General features: G+C 45.1%; 1 protein-coding gene across 5 annotated transcripts in view; it reads right to left on the reverse strand.

The window, feature by feature from the left end:
• The window catches only part of TSPAN15 (tetraspanin 15), a 65686-nt gene that overhangs the window by 13563 nt on the left and 31414 nt on the right, over positions 1-20709 (reverse strand). For 2 of the 5 annotated variants that reach the window (XM_056541502.1, XM_056541501.1), the window contains exon 1: positions 10160-10310. The exons of 1 other annotated variant lie outside the window; for it this stretch is intronic. In XM_056541502.1, the coding sequence (XP_056397477.1) occupies positions 10160-10246 (87 nt within the window). In that variant the 5' untranslated portion in view covers positions 10247-10310. Of the gene's footprint in view, positions 1-6017; positions 6286-10159; positions 10311-12037; positions 12094-20709 lie in introns of those variants that run through there. 2 more of the 5 variants (XM_056541506.1, XM_056541504.1) reach the window with 2 other exon arrangements.

Below are 20709 nucleotides of genomic sequence, written 5' to 3' on the forward strand. Positions count from 1 at the left end.
CAAGAATGAGGTTTAAACTCACGATTTTGGTTCTGCTGAGGCCGTAGGTTTTGAGGCCGAGCGTGTCTTTGAAAGTTGCGTAGCACCGTCCTGTTAGTCCGGCATCCATGAGAGCAGCAATCCAAGAGAGCGATAATTGGACGCAGCTCCCTTATATGGATAGGGGCTGGACTAGTGCTAATTGGTCCAAACGGATGTCAATCACCTTTACAAAGATTTGTGGGTAACATGTGACCCAAGGACCTCCTAAGGTCCTGCAACATACCATAGAGGTTACTAGCATGGTCACATGACCAAAGGTCCTGCGACGCTGAACAAGGTAAGTACTATACATTCCTATATAATATAGATATAATTATCAAATATATACATTTATTAATATTAAAGTTAAACTTGAGGAGAGGGGACTAGCGGCTGTCCCACCTGAGGAACCCTACCCGAATGTAGTTACTCTGACTTGGGGACCTCTACACTAGGTACTGGATGCAATACACTACTGGGACACCACAGAAAAACATGGCTGCTTTATTTCAATGCCACACGTGGCCAATGTGGTGGTGTAGATCAGCCGCATTGACTTCAAAAGGAGCGTAGCTCCAATACCAGTCGAGGAAGTGTAGAGGAAGAGCGGTGCAGTTGCCTATAGCAACCAATCAGATTGCTTCTTTTATTTTTAAATACAGTGGTCCCTCAACATACGCTGGTAATCCGTTCCAAATGGACCATCGTTTGTGGAAACCATGGCATGTTGAGGGATCCGTGCAATGTAAAGTATAGGACAGTGGTCTACAACCTGCGGACCTCCAGATGTTGCAAAACTACAACACCCAGCATGCCCGGACAGCTGTTGGCTGTCCGGGCATGCTGGGTGTTGTAGTTTTGCAACATCTGGAGGTCCGCAGGTTGAAGACCACTGTTAGAGGAAGTTGTACTCGCCTGTCCCCACCGCTCCGGACCGTCATCGCTCGTCACTGCTGCCCTGGATGTCGCCTTCCATAGTTGTCGCCGTGTCCCCGAGGTGTCCCCGACGCTCCGGCAAGGCCTCTGCTTCCCCGGCATCCGCGCGCTCAGTCGGCGCCATCACGTCGCTGCGCATGCCGCTCCTATTGGATGACGGGACGGCGTGCGCAGCGACGTGATGACATCAATGGAGAGCGCCGACGATGCAGGGGATCCCGAAGAGGACGCGCCGGAGCACCGAGGACAGGTAAGAAACATCACCGGAGCTCACGGGGCACCGTAAACGGCTATTCGGTGGCAGCTGAAGCAGTCTGCGCTGCCGGATAGCTGTTTATACGATGGCCCCGACATACAAAAGCATCGTATGTTGATGCTGCCTTCAACATGTGATGACCTCAGAGTGATCGTATGCTGAAATGATCGTATGTCGGGGCCATCGTAGGTCGAGGGGTCACTGTATGTGATAGAATAACTATTTTATACACATTATTGTGCAAGTATCTGGCACTGCATGTTTCCTGTTATCAGCTTTCCAGTGGTTGTGTGATCAAGTTGTAATGCCATCGCTGATAACACGGCACTCCTTGCTTTTACAGGGAACTGATAAGGAGGGTCACAAGAAAATCTACCAATAAATCACAAGTGAAAACGCCTACATCCCCTCAACACACAATAATATTTTACTGGAAACAAGAGGCAAGACGCAGATGACAATTTGTTGATATTATCCTAATGACAATACTAATACAATAATAGTCTAGATGTATTAATCTGCCTGGTTTTGGCCATAACAACCAATCACAGCTCAGCTTTATAGCTTATCAAGCTTTGAAATAATGAAATCCGAGCTGGGATTGGTTATCAGCAAAACCGGACAGTTTTAGCTTCAGGCAGATTGATAAACCTGGGCCATTATATTGCTGGGGCGGGTTAACACTGTGCTTTAGCTTCTGTTTCACTATTTACATTACAATCCGTTAAATTTTGGTGTATAGAAAAAATACACAACCAAGCTATTGTGTACGCCGAAAATTGTCTACATTTTAAAGGGGTACTCCACTGCCCCAGCGTTCGGAATGTTTAGTTCAGAACGCTGGGTGCGGGGGTCGTGACGTCACACGTGACGTCACCCCCCCTCAATGCAAGTCTATGGGAGGGGGCGTGACATCCGTCACGCCCCCTCCCATAGACTTGCATTGAGGGGGCGTGGTGTGATGCCACGACCCCCGCAGCCCACACCCATCATTCAGAAGTAAATGTTCCAGACACTGGGGCAGTGGAGTACCCCTTTAAGGTCCTTTTCTATGTAAGTCAATGGGAAAGGATGACACACAGTATAATTCGTTAATGTATAAAAAAAATTCTAAACTAAAAAAAAATAATAATAATAAAATAAATAAATACGCGGGTACCCCTGTTTGTCTGGTCAAAGGAGAATACACAGTATTTCCTGCTGCACAGTGTTATTTATGTTTTTTATTTTAATCAACTGGTGCCAGAAAGTTAAACAGATTTATAAATTACTTCTATTTAAAAATCTTATCCCTTCCAGTACTTATCAGCTGCTGTATACTGCACAGGAAGTTCTTTTCTGTCTGACCACAGTGCTCTCTGCTGACACCTCTGTCCATGTCAGGAACTGTCCAGAGCAGGAGCAAATCCCCATAGCAAACCTCTCTCCTGCTCTGGACAGTTCCTGACATGGACAGAGGTGTCAGCAGAGAGCACTGTGGTCAGAGAAAAGAAATTCAAAAAGAAAAGAACTTCCTGTGCAGCATACAGCAGCTGATAAGTACTGGAAGGGTTAAGATTTTTAAATAGAAGTAATTTACAAATCTGTTTAACTTTTTGTCACCACTTGGTTTAAAAAAAATTAAATAAAAATTGTTTTCCACCGAAGTACCCCTTTGCATTAAAATGCTAAGCAAGTTTTGTAGTCCTCCATCATCTTCTATGAGGCCTCTTATGAAACCTCAATTTTATCTGAAGTCGGGACTAATGAATGGAAAACAGTGGAGTGCATGCTGCAGGGAAGTTCTTCTGACTGTAAATTCTGTCAGGGTAAGTTCAAACGTACAAGGAGTAGCGGATTTTGCTACCCATTGACTTTAATGGGTCCACAGCAAATCTGCTATAGTGGAGGATTTGCAGATTTATTACAAACCTATTAAAGTCAATGGATAGCAAAATCTGCTGTACGCTAAGTGATCTTATGTTATGTAATCTTCTCACATTTATCTATCACAAAGGGTAATTCTCTGGGTTTTGACCAGAACCGATTCCTAGAATTAAAGGGGGTACTCCAGGGAACTGAAAATCATTCCCTATACACAGAATCAGAGATAAATATAGGGGTGCAGAGGGTCAGACTGCTGGGACCACCCATGATCTCCTGTACGGGGCCCTGCTACTTACCTGTCTAACGGCCTGCTCATTCATTCAGTGGATGAGATGGAACCCCCATCTCAGCTGGTGATTGGCAGACCAGGCTGTCACTTTCTCTGGGGGTGAAGCTCACAGAGGACAGGTAAGTAGCAGGCCCTTTACAGGAGTTCCCCCCCCTCCCCCTGTGATCAGAACCTTATCCCCCTAGGTCTCCAACCAGGGTGCCTCCAGCTGTTGCAAAACTACAACACCCAGCATGCCCGGACAGCCAATGTCTTGAGTAGTAGTTTTGCAACAGCTGGAGGCCCTCTGGTTGGAGACCACTGCCCTATCCTGTGGATAGAGGATAAGATTCAGTTCCTCTGAGTACTCCTTGAAATGATTTTTGGAGAGTACTAAAAACCCTATGTCACTACTTTGGTGCAGCAAATATCATAAGTTATTGAGTTGCATTACACTTGTCTTGAACGACTACTATCAGATATGGACAAATACCCGAGAGGGAGTGGTTGACCACACTTGGCTAAAGTCAATACTGTATGGCGCGCTTCAGTTTGCTCTTTACAAAAGAACTGAATACAATTTACCAGGGCAAGTTCTGAGCAGACATTGAACCAGCAGGGAATGCTGGGAAATTTCAGCTTTGAAGCCTGTCAGGGTCTATTCACACAAACAGGATCTGCTGCATATTTTGTGCAGGTGATTATTTTACCCCTTGAAGTTAATGGGTAGCACAATCAGCTGCACAAAATATGCAGTAAATCCTGTAGGCGTGAACGCACCCTCAAACTGTGAATGCAGCTGCCCTGGACTTCATTACAGTGAGATAGCTTAAAGGGGTACTCCAGAGGAAAAAAAAACATGTTTTTAAATCAGCAAAAGCCAGAAAGTTATAGATTTGTAAGTCACTTTTATAAAACCCCTAAAAGGAGTACTCCAGAATATGAAAACGCATCCACTATCCCTGACACGCCCCCTCAATGCAACTCTAGCAGAAATCCGGAGCAAGCAATTCTGTCATTTCTGGCTCTCCCAGAGCACTGCTTTGAGGGGGGGGGGGGGGGGGGGGGGGTGTCAACCGCTGCCTCGTGCGGTGGTCGAACATGCTCCCCTTCCCTTGGACTGCCGGGGCCCCATACAGAAGATCATTGGGGGGGGGGGGGGGGGGGGTACCAGCGGTCCGACCTCCCCAGGATCTGAAACACCCCCTAACCTTAGGATAGGGGATAAGTTTTCATATACCGGAGTACTCCTTTAAGAATACAACGCGTTTTGGCCTTGAGGACACTTAATTTTTGTGTTTTAGTTTATTCCTTCTTGAGCCAGCAAGGAATGCTGGGAAATTTCAGCTTTGAAGCCTGTAAAGGTCTATTCACATGTACAGGATCTGCTGGATATTTTTGTTGCATATTTTATGCAGCTGATTTTGCTACTCATTGAAGTTAATCGGTAGCAAAACCAGCTGCACAAAAATATGCTGCAAATCCTGTACATGTGAACGTGTCCTCAAACTGTGAATGCAGCTGCCCTGGACTTCAGTACAGTGAGATAGCTTAAAGGGGTACTCCAGAGGAAAAAAAACATGTTTTAAAATCAGCAAGAGCCGGAAAATTACATAGACTTGTAAGTCACTTTTATTGATGACCAACACGTGACATCACGAGGGAGCATGGCCGACCCCCTGCAGCGCGCACACTGCGTTTGGAACCAAATATTTTGAATGCTGGCCAGTGGAGTACCCCTTTAAGAATACAGCACATTTTGGCCTTGAGGACACTTTTCATTCGTGCGCTTTTGTATATTCCTCCTTGCCTTTTAAGAGCCATATCTCTTTACGGTAAAACTGACAAGTTATCTTTATTCTGTGGGTCAATACGATCCAAACGGTACCCAGATTTACATATATTTTTCTATTATACTGTTAAAAAAAAAAAACGACTTTTATTTAACAGAATAAGGTAAGCCATTTGAAGGTCCCAGTTAAATGCAGAGTCCTGGTTCACACTTAGCACCTGCAGTGCCATGCAAAAAAATAGGCGCTGAATGTTATAATAATAAAGTCACAGGGTAAAACAAGAGACTGAAGTGTGGAGGAGGTAAATCTACTGTTCCCTTTATGACCTGAATACTGCCACACTCTGCGTCCTTGCATAAAATACTGCCAGACACTGTGCTAAAAATAATGCTTCTACGCGCAGGGCCCAAGTATTATACTGCGGCAAGCTGTCTTAAAAGGGGTACTCCGCTGGTCAATGTTTGGAACAAACTGTTCCGAACGCTGGAGCCGGCGCGGGAGCTCGTGACGTCATAGCCCTGCCTCCTCAATGCAAGTCTATGGGAGGGGGCGTGACAGCCTTTAAAGACACCGATACAAATGAATGCAGGCAGAACTAATATCACCTCCTCTAGCTGCAGTAAATAAAAATAAAAAATTATATTATATATATATATATATATATATATATATATATATATATATATATATATATATATATAAAATTAAAAAATCAAATGTATAAAAACATTATTTAAAACCAATAGGAAAAAGCACCTACACACATTGTGAAAATATGCATGAGGTAGACAAATAAAAAAGGATCCTGGATAATAAAGTAACTGCAGGTAAAACACTGCACAAAAAGGAAATATGCAATATATATGAACCAAAGTACCTGTCATGTATAGAGCCGGACTATGAATACAGAGGGGAATTCATCAAACTGCTTTTTTCACCTAAATTTGTCGCATGAAAAGTCACAGACTGGCCTGTGCAACATTTTCTGTGCAACATTTCATTTCGAAGGTTTACATGCCATTACTATGAAGTGCTTTCATATAGAGCACATATGGGGGAGATTTATCAAAACCTGTGCAGAGGAAAAGTTGCCATAGCAACTAATCAGATCACTTCTTTCATTTTGTAGAGGCCTTGTTAAAAATGAAAGAAGCGATCTGATTGGTTGTCATGGGCAACTGGGAAACTTTTCCTCTGGACAGGTTTTGATAAATCTCCCCCATTGTGCAGTGATCACTGATTTATCATGTGCGACTTTTTGTGAAATGTCACATGATCTAGATTTAGAAGTTATCTCAGGGCAAGTCAACCCTGTCCTGTAGAACTCTATGCGACAATTGTATTAAAGGGGTATTGTGGCCATAGAAATCTTATCCCCTATCCAAAAGGATAGAGGATAAGATGTCTGATCATGGGGGGCCCGCCGCTGGGACCCCCCGTGATCTCCGTGCAGCACCCGCATTCTATGCGGGGCTGCTGCTCCATCCTGGGAAACCTCTGTGTTTTCGGGACTGGAGACGTGACGTCACGCCACACCCCCTTGTGATGTTATACCACGCCCCCTCTATTCAGGTCTATGGGAGGTGGGCGTGACGTCACGTCTCCAGTTCCGGAAAAACAGAGGTTTCCAAGGACTTGGATAGGGGATAAGGGGTCTATGGCTGGAATACCCATTTAAGGTCCGTGATACATTTGTCGCACGGCCCAACTTCTCTGAGACATTTAACCAGACTAAAGTAGAACAATTCTGTGGTGATTCATCAAAGTCTGGCGCATGTCTGGCACTTTCCAAAAAACTCACACCAGATTTGATAAATTCCCCTCACAGACTCTATTCATGGCAGGTACTAAAATCTTGTTTTCACCTTTTGTGTAGTGTTTTACCTGCAGTTACTTCTAGTATCCGGGATTATTTTGGCTGTACTTATCTCCTATATCTGGTAACCTTAGAGTCTATTGTTTACATTGCATCTGCCTACCTCATGCATATTTTCACAATGTGTGAAGGTCCCTTTTTATGGTTTTATGTGATGTTTTAATACATCTGTTGTAAAAACACTTCCCTTACAAAAAAGAGATATCTATCTATCTAATCTATCTAATCAAATATTACATTGTGGGAACCACCAGCCGTTTTTTCATTGAATTTCATAAGAATAATTTAAACAGACAGCTGTTTCTATGGTTTAGACCCACTACTTGTTTCGGCTAAAATCACAAACCAAAATACCACTTGTGAACCCTGCCAAGGGGGTAATCCAGGGATAGAAAAACAGAGCTAATTTCTTTAAAAAAAAAAAAAAAAAAAAAACAGCACAACACCCCCGTTCTCTGGTTGTGCGATATATATCAGCTCAGTTCTATTGATGTCAGTTGAGTCAAGTTGTAATACTACACACAACCTGAGGACAAATGTGGTGCTGTTTTTAGAAGAAATTACCTCTGTTTTTTCTGGATAACCCCTTTAATGTACACACCTGTGTTGCTGATCTGTATAAAAGCACTTACAGAAATCGCCATACTCCTCTGATGCAACAGATGGAATAAATAAGGAAAAAAAAAAAAACAGATAGCATGTTCCACTGCATGCGTATTATGGAAGTGCTTCTAGGGGAGATATTGCCACACCTGTCCACAGGTTGTATCTGGTATTGCATTTACTTTAAAGAAGAGAAGCTGCAATACCAGACAACTTTTGAACATGGGTGGTGCTGTTTTCTGAAGAAAACCAGGTTTTTCTAAGGCTGGGCTCACACCACGTTTTTGCAATACAGTTCCCGTATCAGGTTTTTGATAATTTTTTTTTTTTTTTTTTTTTATGGATTCCTCAAAACCGGACTAAACTGTATCAAAATGTGTGTATAAATTTTAATCCGTATACGGTAAAAACCATATACGGTTTGAAAAATTATATCTGGTTGCATCCGTTATTTAAGAAAAAAAGAAAAAGGATATGTTTTTAACTTTTCATTCCATTATAAATAAAGTTTCACTTTTTTGATTGAAATACCAAGACAAAAAAACTGTGCAAAGTCAAAAACCGTATTTTGAAAACCGGATGGAACTGTATGCACATACAGTTCTGTACGGTTCCCATTGACTCCCATGTTAAAAAAAAAAGTATATGTTTCAATACGGTTTTTTCAGCTGGACCAAAAACCATAGTAGACTACAGTTTTGGGTCCAGGGAAAAAAAAACTGACAAAACCGTACAGGATGTAAAACGGACACAACCTGATGCATCTTTTAGGATACGGTTTTCAATGGAGAGTCAATGCATACGGTTTTCAATACGGTTCCGTACGGTTTTCAAATTGAAACGTATACGGGAATTGTATTGCAAAAACGTGGTGTGAAACCAGCCTAATCCGGGACAACCCAAATGCTCCAGTGCTAGTCTGCAGTTTTGCAAGATGAAACACACCTTAACTAAAGAGGTTTGGTAACCGCCTAGCTATTGGATCCCCTCAAACTGGTCGGGCTAGTTTTATTGATATTCCTTGTGTATATTTTACCTTTATTCAGTAAGTAAATATGTAACATAACACTGATCAGACGACCTGCAGTTATTAAACATCACCTTACAGTCAAGTATCTATACACGCAAGGATCTACAAGATTCCATTGCCTCAAGTCATTCCATGCAACTCAAAGATGTCACCCATTAAAAGCTGTATAGGTAAATGTTTATAAGGCTGTATTCAGACCACGTTTTTGCCTGCAGTCGGGAAACCGCATGCGGCCGAAAAAGCAGCCGACCGGAGGCTGCAGTTCACTCCGGTCGGCTCATAGACATGCATTAAATACGGTTCCCCTATAAGGCTGAGTGTGGGCGCCGCGATTAAGCCCCGCCCCACTATACGGAAACCCTAGTTATAAAAACGTAGTGTGAACCTAGCCTAACTATCAAAACGTGTGTACAAACTTCAACCCATAAACGGTTAAAAAACGTATACGGTTTAAAAAATGATGTCCGGTTGTATCAATTTTTTAAGAAAAAAAAAAAAAGTATAAAAGTTTTTTTTTAACTTTTCACTTGTTTGATTGAAATTCCAAGAAAAAAAACTGTGCAAAGTCAAAAACCGTATGGTGCAAACTGAATGGAACCATATGCACATATGGTTCCCATTGACTCCCATGTAAAAAAAACGTATAAAGGTTTATTACTTTTTCACCCGGACCAAAAAACTTGGTAGTCTACGGTTTTGGGTACGGGTAAAAAAAAAATAAAAAAAATAAAATAAAAAAATCAGACTAACCGTATAAGATGCAAAACGGACTAAACCGGATGATGCATTTGACATACGGTTTACAATGTTAAGTCAATGCATACGGTTTTCTATACAGTTCCGTACTGTATACTAAAAACGCGGTGTGAATGCAGCCTAGTAGGGTTCATGGGGACAATGGTCAGTTGGTGAAAATCATTGTGGAATAGCCTTTCCTGCTGCCTGTTATGGCTGATAACACAGAATGTAGGCGTCATATCTACTGTAGAACTGATAAGTTAAAGGGCTAGCATATTAAATACAACTATAAGATCCTAGTCCAGTGTTTCCTAACCAGGGTGCCTCCAGCTGTTGCAAAAAACTACAACTCCCAGCCTGCCCGGACAGCCGAAGGCTGTCCGAGCAGGCTGGGAGTTGTAGTTTTTTGCAACAGCTGGAGGCACCCTGGTTGGGAAACACTGGACTAGGGACTTGTACACACATACACGCTTGTATTCTTTTCTTTCAGGCGCTCTCGAAGGCTGTCCAGGCATGCTGGGAGTTGTAGTTTATCAACAGCTGGAGGCACCCTAGTTGGGAAACACTGGACTAGGGACTTGTACACACACGCTTGTATGCTTTACTCTCAGGCTCTCTCAAAGGCTGTCTGGGCATGCTGGGAGTTGTAGTTTTTTGCAACAGCTGGAGGCACCCTGATTGGGAGACACTGTCCTAGCCCCACAAGTCCATACACACATACCCAAAGCATAGCAACCCACCCTGGCCCAACCAACAGAGGAAGACAACTTACCCAGAATATAGTACTATATGCAATGAGGGTAAATTTCAGGCACAGATATGGAAACCTGGAGCAGTATCGAACCTCTTCATTAGCCATGAGCACAGGTCAGGTGTTTCAGTACACAAGTGGGACCCTAAAATTTGTTAGTGGAACAGGTGTATGGGACCTTTGCTTCAGTCCAGGTGTATGCCTCCTTTGTAGCACAGCACCTTCTTTATAGAACAATTGGTTGGGACGGTTTTTGAAGCTTAGGTAGAGATGGACCTTCTCTGGAGATCAGGTGGAGTTGGTAACCTTCTTGCAACCCATGTAGAGTGGGGGAACCTCCATGAAGCCCAGGTAGAGTGGCGGAACCTCCTTGAAGCCCAGGTAGAGTAGGGGAACCTCCTTGAAGCCCAGGTAGAGTGGCGGAACCTCCTTGAAGCCCAGGTAGAGTGGCGGAACCTCCTTGTAGCCCAGGTAGAGTGGCGGAACCTCCTTTGAAGCCCAGGTAGAGTGGCGGAACCTCCTTTGAAGCCCAGGTAGAGTGGCGGAACCTCCTTTGAAGCCCAGGTAGAGTGGCGGAACCTCCTTTGAAGCCCAGGTAGAGTGGCGGAACCTCCTTTGAAGCCCAGGTAGAGTGGCGGAACCTCCTTTGAAGCCCAGGTAGAGTGGCGGAACCTCCTTTGAAGCCCAGGTAGAGTGGCGGAACCTCCTTTGAAGCCCAGGTAGAGTGGCGGAACCTCCTTTGAAGCCCAGGTAGAGTGGCGGAACCTCCTTTGAAGCCCAGGTAGAGTGGCGGAACCTCCTTGAAGCCCAGGTAGACTTGGGGAACCTCCTTGAAGCCCAGGTAGAGAGGCGGAACCTCCTTGAAGCCCAGGTAGAGTGGCGGAACCTCCTTGAAGCCCAGGTAGACTTGGGGAACCTCCTTGAAGCCCAGGTAGACTTGGGGAACCTCCTTGAAGCCCAGGTAGACTTGGGGAACCTCCTTGAAGCCCAGGTAGACTTGGGGATCCTCCTTGAAGCCCAGGTAGACTTGGGGAACCTCCTTGAAGCCCAGGTAGAACAAGGAATCTTCTTTCAGCAGGTTTGTCTTTTTCTCCCACCGTCCTGTGTCATCTGTCAGCATGCACAGGTAAATTGTAGTGCAGAATGAATGTGACCAGGGATCGTATGAATTGCTCTAGGGGTGTGTATGGTTATATAGCCATAGGAGGAGCCGGGCAGTGTATTTAGCAGCACACTGGCCTTGCATGGGTGTGTTTTGGAGGATGTAATGTATAGTGATGGGCGGTTGTGTAGTGTGACTTGCAGCTGTAGTGCTGTTGATAAGTCTGAGTCACTGGGAACAGGAAACTGGATTATCCAGGGCTGAGCAGCAGGCAGGGGATGTGAGCACTGATCAGCTGCGGGCAATGGCCAGTGCTGTGTGTGTGTATTAGGATTTGGCAAAAATAGCTCCCTGCCTGCTTATTGCAATGGGTGGGCTTCCCTTGGCAAGCAGTGGGGCTTCCCTTAGTGCTGGGCTGGCACCAGCAAGTGATTGGCCATGGCAGCTTGTTGCTGTGCCTCCTCCCAAGGTGTGTCACTGTATGACCACACAGCCTCAGCTGACTCCCAGTTTATCCTAAGAGATCATGTCAGGGCTGCACAGACACAGCGCTCAATGCTATTGCTGACAATGCACACAGCCCATACATGAGCGCCTGCATTGTGGTCACCGCATCCCTTAAAATATGCTTTTAGTACATTCATAATTCATGGAAATAGAAAGTCTCTTTAAAAAAAATAAAAAAAACGTATTTAGCAGCAACATATATTTACTGCGCTGCATTCCATCTGGTTAAAAAAGAGGAAAATGTATTTTACATTTAACATATGACATTCACTGATTCATCAGGTCCTTACTGGTCTATAGATTACTCCGGGTCTTATTGCAGGCCACTTTTGCTCCAGCTAATGCAGTGTTTTCTATGCACTGGGGGACATATAAAAAAAACAACTATAGCCCATAGCAACCAATCAGATCGCTTCTTTGATTTTTCAGAGGCCTTTAAAAAAATGAAAGTAGCGATCTGATTGGTTGCTATGGGCAACTCAGCAACTTTTCTTCTGGACAGGTTTTGATAAATCTCGCCCTAGGGTGCATTCACACTGAGGAATTCCGAGAGTGGAATTCCGCGCAGTGAACTCTACCATTAGTGTGAATGGGTCTTCAGCGAGACCCGTTCACACTGGGGAATTTCAGTGGCGGAAAATTGCGCCGCTGAAATTGTTCCGCTCAAAGAAAGAACATGTTCATTCTTTGCGCGGAATTAAGCGAGTACTGCATAGCCATCAATGGTGACGGCGCAGTGCCCCACGGTCCTACCGCCGAAGTACCTTCGGCGACCGCCTGAGGTAATCTCCACTTGCGGAATTCCGCGAGCAGAAATTCCGCAGTGTGAACGTATCACTAAGGGGGAGATTTATCAAAACCTGTGCAGAGGAAAAGTGGTGCAGTTGCCCATAGCAACCAATCAGATCGCTTCTTTCATTTTCCACAGGCCTCTAAAGAGGCCTGTGGAAAATGAAAGAAGCAATCTGATTGGTTGCTATGGGCAACTGCACCACTCTTCCTCTGCACAGGTTTTGATAAATCTCCCCATAAGTGCCCAGCCAAGTGACAACTGTGCGGGTGAATCTTGTCTGAAGGTAAAGACAAGAGGAAAATAGATTTAGATATCAGTATTGATCACAGTGTCCAAAGGGTTAATGGCAGAGTGATCGCTGATGTCCACCATTAGTGGCAGGTCCCCGGCTGTCTATTAATCAAGCACTTCATAGATTGTAAACCAGCTGCAATGTACATGTATGACTGCGTGGGCATATTACCATGGCGCAGCGACTTACATGTACGTTGTGTGTCATCTAGGGGTTAAACCGGTGCAGTGACGGTGTAGTCAGGTAGTACAACCTGCCCTGCAATATTAATTAAAATAACCATGATGACAGATGGCAGTGTTGATGCAAGTCTATGAAAAAAAAAAAAGCAGTCTAAGGCCATGTTCGCATGGCAAAATTGTCGAGCGGAATTCTGCGGGAATATCAACTCGGAAATTCCGCTATATGTCTATTCTTTAAGTAGATTCAGCTGGGAAATGCATTGCTGTCTATGAGAGGGCACATTTTTGAGCAGTCCTAGAGCCTGCTGGAACATTCAAATGCGCGGAATGTCCGTCTGGATATTCCACACATTTTCGGCTGTGTGAACATGGCCTTAGTCAGAGCTAAAAAAGTTTTTTTCTTTTTTTTTTTGTTATTTACTCAATTATTGATGTATAAATGTATATATCAATAATTGAGTAAATAACACTTTTTTCCAAAAAACAAACAAACAAAAAAAAATTGAGCTAGTATGACATTTTTGCAAAGCCAAATTTGCTGCGAAGCCACAACTCGCAGCATTCCCGGGCAGCCAACGGCAGTCCAGACATGCTAGGAGTTGTAGTTTTGCAAACAGTGGGAGTCGCACTGTTTGGGAAACACTGTGCTAATGGAGTCATGGGCAGAGCATTGGTTGCCATGGCCCACATGGTAAAGGTAGGTCCTTTGAGTTTTAGCCGTCCATTACAGGTATCCATTGGCACCCTGCCGAAAACAAGATGCCGACGTATACTGTAACAGAGGACAGCGGATGCCATTCATTTTAATGGGCTATTTTAAGTTTACTGGACAACACAGCAGACCGCATTTTGAGGAAGAGCAGTGCAGTTGCCCATAACAACCAATCAGATTGCTTCATAAAAATAAAAATAAAAAAGCCTTCTGAAAAAATGAAAGAAGCGATCTGATTAGTTGCTATGGACAACTGCGCCACTCTTTCTTCTACACAGGTTTTGATAAATCTCCCCCATTAAGTCTGCTTAAGAAAAAAGCCAACATGTCCTGAACTAAATCACTAACGGGGAGATTTATCAAAACCTGTGCAAAGGAAAAGTTGCCCATTTGCCCATAGCAACCAATCAGATCACTTCTTTCATTTTGCAGAGACCTTGTTAAAAATTAATGAAGAGAGCTGATTGGTTGCTATGGGCAACTTTTTTCTCTGGACAGGTTTTGATAAATCTCCTCCTAAGTACCTCCATTCAGGCCTTTAAAGGGGTATTCAAGGAAAAAACTATTTTTTTTTTATATCAACTGGCTCCAGAAAGTTAAACAGATTTGTAAATTACTTCTATTAAAAAATCTTAATCCTTTCAATAATTATCAGCTGCTGAAGTTGAGTTGTTGTTTTCTGCCTGGCAACAGTGCTCTCTGCTGACATCTCTGTCTGTCTCGGGAACTGCAAAGAGTAGAAGAGGTTTGCTATGGGGATTTGCTTCTAAACTGGGCGGTTACCGAGTCTGGTGTCATCAGCGAGCACTTAGACAGAAAAGAACAACTCAACAGTATAAGTACCGAAAGGATTAAGATTTTTTAATAGAAGTAATTTACAAATCTGTTTAACTTTCTGGAGCCAGTTGATATATAAAAAAAAAGTTTTTTTCTTCCTGGATAACCCCTTTAAAATGAATGGCATTGATCCTTCATCACTGTATACGTCAGCATCCTGGTTTGGGAGGAAGGCTGACAGATTCCTCTGATGGACCGCTAAAACTGCAGTGTGGACCTATCAGATAACTAACGTCGGAAATCTCTCCATACACAAACCAATGGGCTTAGGGCTCGTTCGCATTGACGTCGTACTGTATGGAGCTCTGCCAGCAAGTTCCTCTGAACGAAGGGAGTTTAGCGGAGAATGAAGTAGTGCATGCACTATTTGTTCTCTCTGCTAAACTCTGGTAAACTACCAAATCCCAGATGGACCCCGATCAAGTCAATGGGATCCCACCTGGTGGAATCAGCTGTGCTCCGACCCAATTTGGGGCCATTCAGCGCAAAAAAAAAAAGCGTACGGACAGAGCACAACGGCAATGTAAATCTAGCCTTACAAACCAACAAGCCCCCTCTATACGAGAGCCGGAGCACTGCACTCGGCAATCTCCGACTCTCCCATAGAGCAGCATGGAGGGGGCATCTTGGCCATCGCTTTGTCCGGTGGTTGACAAGCCCCATTCAGGAGGAGAGCCGGGGCCCTGTACAGGAGATTGGGGGGATCCCAGTGGTCGGACCCCTAGCAATCTGACACGTTTTTATATCCAGGAGTTCTCCTTTAACATTATGTGTGTTTTGCTGGGATACGTCAACAGGGTTCCCCCCCCAAGCACCTCCACAGTATTTGATCCAACCCTGTTTTTCTTGTTTACTTGTAGTTCATTCGGTGATGACTTTTTATGAATCAGCATTTTTCTACAAGTTAAGTGCAGTAAATAGCAGACCAATGCTACTGAATATACATTAAGTTGCATAGCTGTTGCATGCTGGGAATTGTAGTTTCCCAACAGCTGGGAAACACTGGTGCAGGGAATCCCAAGCACCTGATCTTAGAGACACATGTACAGAAGCTTGATTGTATGAAGAGGTCAGGGCTGGCAGAGTTCATGCAACACTATGAGACTAATATAGGTCAGGACAGGCATTGGCAAGTGAATGTTGCAAACAAACATACATGTGTGTAAACCAGCTTTCATCCTCTCGGAAACTCATTGAACACGGGAGGAGCCGCGGCCAAAGTTCAAACAACAAAGATAAAAACGCCAGCACTGGCGGAATCCATTATGTGGTGTCCCAGCACAAGTGGCTGTCCAATGGTTGAGGACTGACTCGGGCATCCTGGCAGCATATAGTGATGGGCCCACTGAAGTTCCTTTATGGTGTGAAGAATGTCTATAATGTAATATAAGATAATATATTTTTCCTAAATTAATTTGTTATTTCATGAATGAAAGTTTAATGTATCACTGTCCTTTACAAATTGTAAGCAGCAACCCCATGTGACCATGTGAGCCAATGTTACCCCAAAAGCTCCTTCTGTATAGTGAGGTACAGGGGAGGAGTTAGTTCCCTCTAGTGTGAGTACACCCCAGTGTGTACTTCTGAGCACAGCTACGCTCATGTGTGTGCTGTGTTGTGTTTCCTAAGCTGAGGCCTACTTCAGTTTTATCCGTGGTCATCCTACAAGTGTCACTCGCGGGAGAACTACAGGTCTCTGCACCACAAGTCTCAAAACGGCAACAAGGCGCGCAAGGGGTACGCTGCATTCTCACAATCAGGCCAGCTGTTTGTGTTTTTACCAACTTCACAAGCTCAGTAAAATCAGTTAACTGTAACCTGACGTCGGTGTGTTTGTTTATTGACTCATCGTGTCTGGCCCAGAAAGACTGCTTCCCACCTTCGGACCGGGTTTGGCTAAACGGTGCCCTGGCGTCACAAAGTATTCAAGCAGTGCTGTGTACACTGAGGACAAGCAGGGCTCTGTACACTGAGGACAAGCAGGGCTCTGTACACTGAGGACAAACAGGGCTCTGTACACTGAGGACAAGTAGGGCTCTGTACACTGAGGACAAGCAGGGCTCTGTACACTGAGGACAAGCGGGGCTCTGTACACTGAGGACAAGCGGGGCTCTGTACACTGAGGACAAGCGGGGCTCTGTACACTGAGGACAAGCGGGGCTCTGTACACTGAGGACAAGCGGGTCTCTGTACACTGAGGACAAGCGGGGCTCTGTACACTGAGGACAAGCGGGGCTCTGTACACTGAGGACAAGCGGGGCTCTGTACACTGAGGACAAGCGGGGCTCTGTACACTGAGGACAAGCGGGGCTCTGTGCAGTGAGGAGGCTCTGTGACATGCTATGGGCTCACACAGCAGGATGATTGACAAGTCAGGAGCCTGCACAGAGCCCTGCTTGTCCTGCCCATACTTCGTATATTTTGTCTTCAAACAGGTAATAGCTGCCAGGACATTATTAGTTTACCTAAAAATATACACTTTTTTTTTTTACCAATGTATATTACAAATACACATATCATTTATTATCTACATTATATAAAAGGTTTTTGCAAACCAAAAACCTTAAATACCCTGAGGCCAGTCACATGTTGCTAACGTCATAAGTTTTATTTCGATAATATGTATGTGGTGGCCCAGTACGGGCTGTCAGGCAGAGTCCCTTTATGTCCTCAGGGTCCCCTGCAGTGTTACCCCCCATTGTAAATATGTTATTCATTATAAAGTGTATTGTACCTTTAATAGTTTGTACCATGTGATATGTCATGTGATTGTTACCCAGGAGGAACCAGTGACCAGGTGACCCCAAGAGTGACCTATGGGCTCCCTGCTAGTCTCCCCCATATAAGCCCTGGGTGGAGCTTCTCTCTCTCTCTTCCTGCTGAGGTCCAGTGCAATCTTGTCTAGTGTGTGTGTCCAGAGTGTTGGAGACCTCAGAGTCCAGTCCTGCAGCCACCATCAAGTCACGTAAGATAAAGTCACAACTTTATGAGTCAAGTCAGTCCCTGTCATCTGTCAAGTCAGCGTGGTCTGCATTCAATTGTCCAGTCCTACTACAAGTCCCAGCAAGCCCTTAAGGTCTCTGAGTCACTGGTCACCTCCTTGGGCCCTGGCTGAACTGTATAGACTTTACCATCTGTCTACCCTCAATAAAGCTACCGTTGTCTGTAACTTGGCGTCTGAGTCTTTATTGCCCCCGTGCCCTGCCCAGGATCTAACGGTATACCTTTGTGTGGTTATAGGCTAAACCACGCCCTGGCGCCACAAATAAAAGGGGTTTATGCCATCTGCCCCTAGGGTAACAACATCTGCCCTGCACCACACACCCTGCCACCACATGTACATTGACTATAAACATAACTACTTGTTTCTAATATATTGTATTCAATAATACAAGATAATATAATTGTATTGTATAATATCTTGTATTACATATATGTATATTAGGCACTTTATTGATATCCTGCTTTTTGTCATTCAGGGCAAATCTGATCTTTATAATGGACTACATTTTTTTTAAATCTGAACTTTTTTCACTTTTTGGATAGTGTGGTTATGTTATTTGGGTATTTTTTTTATATCAGTATATATGTATAAGCAATACTTTGTTTGTATGTTTTTGTCTGTATGTGTTTTAGTTTTTGGGTGTTTTTCCAGGGTTTTTTCAATGGTGAACCAAGAACCAAGCCTACAAATCCAGAATCTTTCTCTATTGAGAAGCTTCCGCCTCATATTGCCCCTCTAGTGGTAGGAAAGACTTTCTTTACTCCTAGCACTAACAAACACCGCTGTCGTTTAGATTTATTTTTTTTACTTTTTTTACTTTTTATTTGATAAAGCCAAATATTGAAATGTTCTTTCTTTTCTAATCTGTTTCTATTTTCTAATTGTAATTTTTTACATGTTATTCTTAGTAGATTATTATGTGGGCAGCCATTTTGCCCTAGCTATTTTTAACATCATTTAGTAATATATGCTGTATGGAAAGCACCATGGACATAGTGAACCTCTACAAACCGTAATCTTTGTATGGGACAGGTTTGTAAGCAGGCTCTGTGACTTGTACAGAGGTCAATACAGTGGTCCCTCAACATACGATGGTAATCCGTTCCAAACGGACCATCGTTTGTTGAAACCATCATATGTTGAGGGATCCGTGTAATGTAAAGTATAGGACAGTGGTCTACAACCTGCGGACCTCCAGAAGTTGCAAAACTACAACACCCAGCATGCCCGGACAGCCAACGGCTGTCCGGGCATGCTGGGTGATGTAGTTTTGCAACATCTGGAGGTCCGCAGGTTGTAGACCACTGTTAGAGGAAGTTTTACTCACTTGTCCCCGCCGCTCCGGACCGTCACCGCTCCGGACTGTCGCCGCATCCCCGAGGTGTTCCCCGGCATCCTCGCTCTCCGTCGCCACCATCATGTCACTACGCACGCCGCTCCTATTGGATGACGGAACGGTGTGCCCAGCGGCATGATGACGACGAAGGAGAGCGCCGACGATGCAGAGGATCCTGAAGAGGACGCGCCGGAGCCCCGTGGACAGGTAAGTGATCGTCAGCGGACCACACGGGGCACCGTAAACGGCTATCCGGTGGCAGCTGAAGCAGTCTGCGCTGCCGGATAGCCGTTTATGCGATGGCCCCGACATACAAAAGCATCGTATGTTGATGCTGCCTTCAACATGCGATGGCCTCTGAGAGTGATCGTATGCTGAAATGATCGTATGTCGGGGCCATCGTAGGTCGGGGGGTCACTGTATATGGGGGAGCAGAATGCTGATCTCCTATTGTCTTCTCTATCTACTGGTGTCACCTTTCACTGTACTTCGGCACTGATCACTTTCCAGTAGCCTCCTCTGTATTATCACAGTTAGAATAGGAAGTGTCAGCAACATTTTATGCTTAGTGGTAAAAAATGAAAACTGTAAGAATTTAGGATTATTTCATAATATAGATAGTAAAATGGAAAATTTGAAAAAACATCACCCTGCCCCCTCCATATAGTTCTATGGGAGAGCTGTTCGGCAATCTTCGGCTCTCCCATAGAGCTATATGGAGGGGGCGTGGCCGCCCCCGCTTCGGGCGAGGGTCCTAAGGTGCCGCTGTGAAGGAGATACTTGTCCTTTAACCTCTTCAGGACATAGGGCGTATGGATACGCCCTGCATCCCGAGTCCTTAAGGACCGAGGGCGTATCCATACGCCCGTGGGAATTCCGGCCCCCACCGCTAGCCGGTTGGGGACCGGAGCCGGATGCCTGCTGAAATCGTTCAGCAGGCATCCCGGCATATCGCCCAGGGGGGTCATTATGCCCCCACATGTCAGCAATCGCCGCAGATCGCTGGACAATTCAGTCCAGCGATCTGCGGCGATTCCGGGTCAATCGGGTCTCCAGGGACCCGGTGACCCGGAATTAGTGGCTGTTCGGGGCCGTCAGTGATGGCCCCGAACAGCCAGAGCCTGCAGGGGTGAGGTGGCACTGGTGCCACCTCACGATCGCCCTGATTCGTCGGCCGGATTACCGGCCGACCAATCAGGGCGCCTGCTGCGGGTGTCACTCCCGCACCCGCTCCGCCCCTCTTCCGGAGGACGTGAGCGGGTGCGGGATGTGCACCCCGGGTGCTGGGGACCCCGATCCCCGGCGTCAATGTTGGGATCGGGGCCCCAGGAGCAGCGGCGGCGGCGACGACGAGGGACTGACTCTCCGGCGTGGATCGTTGGAGGTGAGTGACAGCCTCCTGCTGTTGCTTAGCAACAGCTCCCAGCATGCAAAAAGGGCATGCTGGGAGCTGTAGTTATGCAACAGCAGGAGGCAGACCACCACAACTCCCAGCATTCCCTTATGGGCATGCTGGGACTTATGGTTTTGCAACAGCTGGAGGCACATTTTTTCTATGGAAAAGTGTACCTTCAGCTGTTGTATAATTACAACTCCCAGCTTGCACAAACAGCTAAAATGCATGCTGGGAGTTGTAGTGGTGCATCTGCTGGTTGCATAACTACAACTCCCAGCATGCCCGTTGGCTGTTGGTGACTGCTGAGAGTTGTAGTTTTGCAACAGCTGACGGCACTCTGGTTGTGAAACTCAGTTTTTTTTTTTTTACCTAACTCAGTGTTTCACGACCAGTGTGCCTCCAGCTGTTGC

Source organism: Hyla sarda, chromosome 9, assembly GCF_029499605.1.
Source record: "Hyla sarda isolate aHylSar1 chromosome 9, aHylSar1.hap1, whole genome shotgun sequence".
NCBI lineage: Eukaryota > Metazoa > Chordata > Amphibia > Anura > Hylidae > Hyla > Hyla sarda.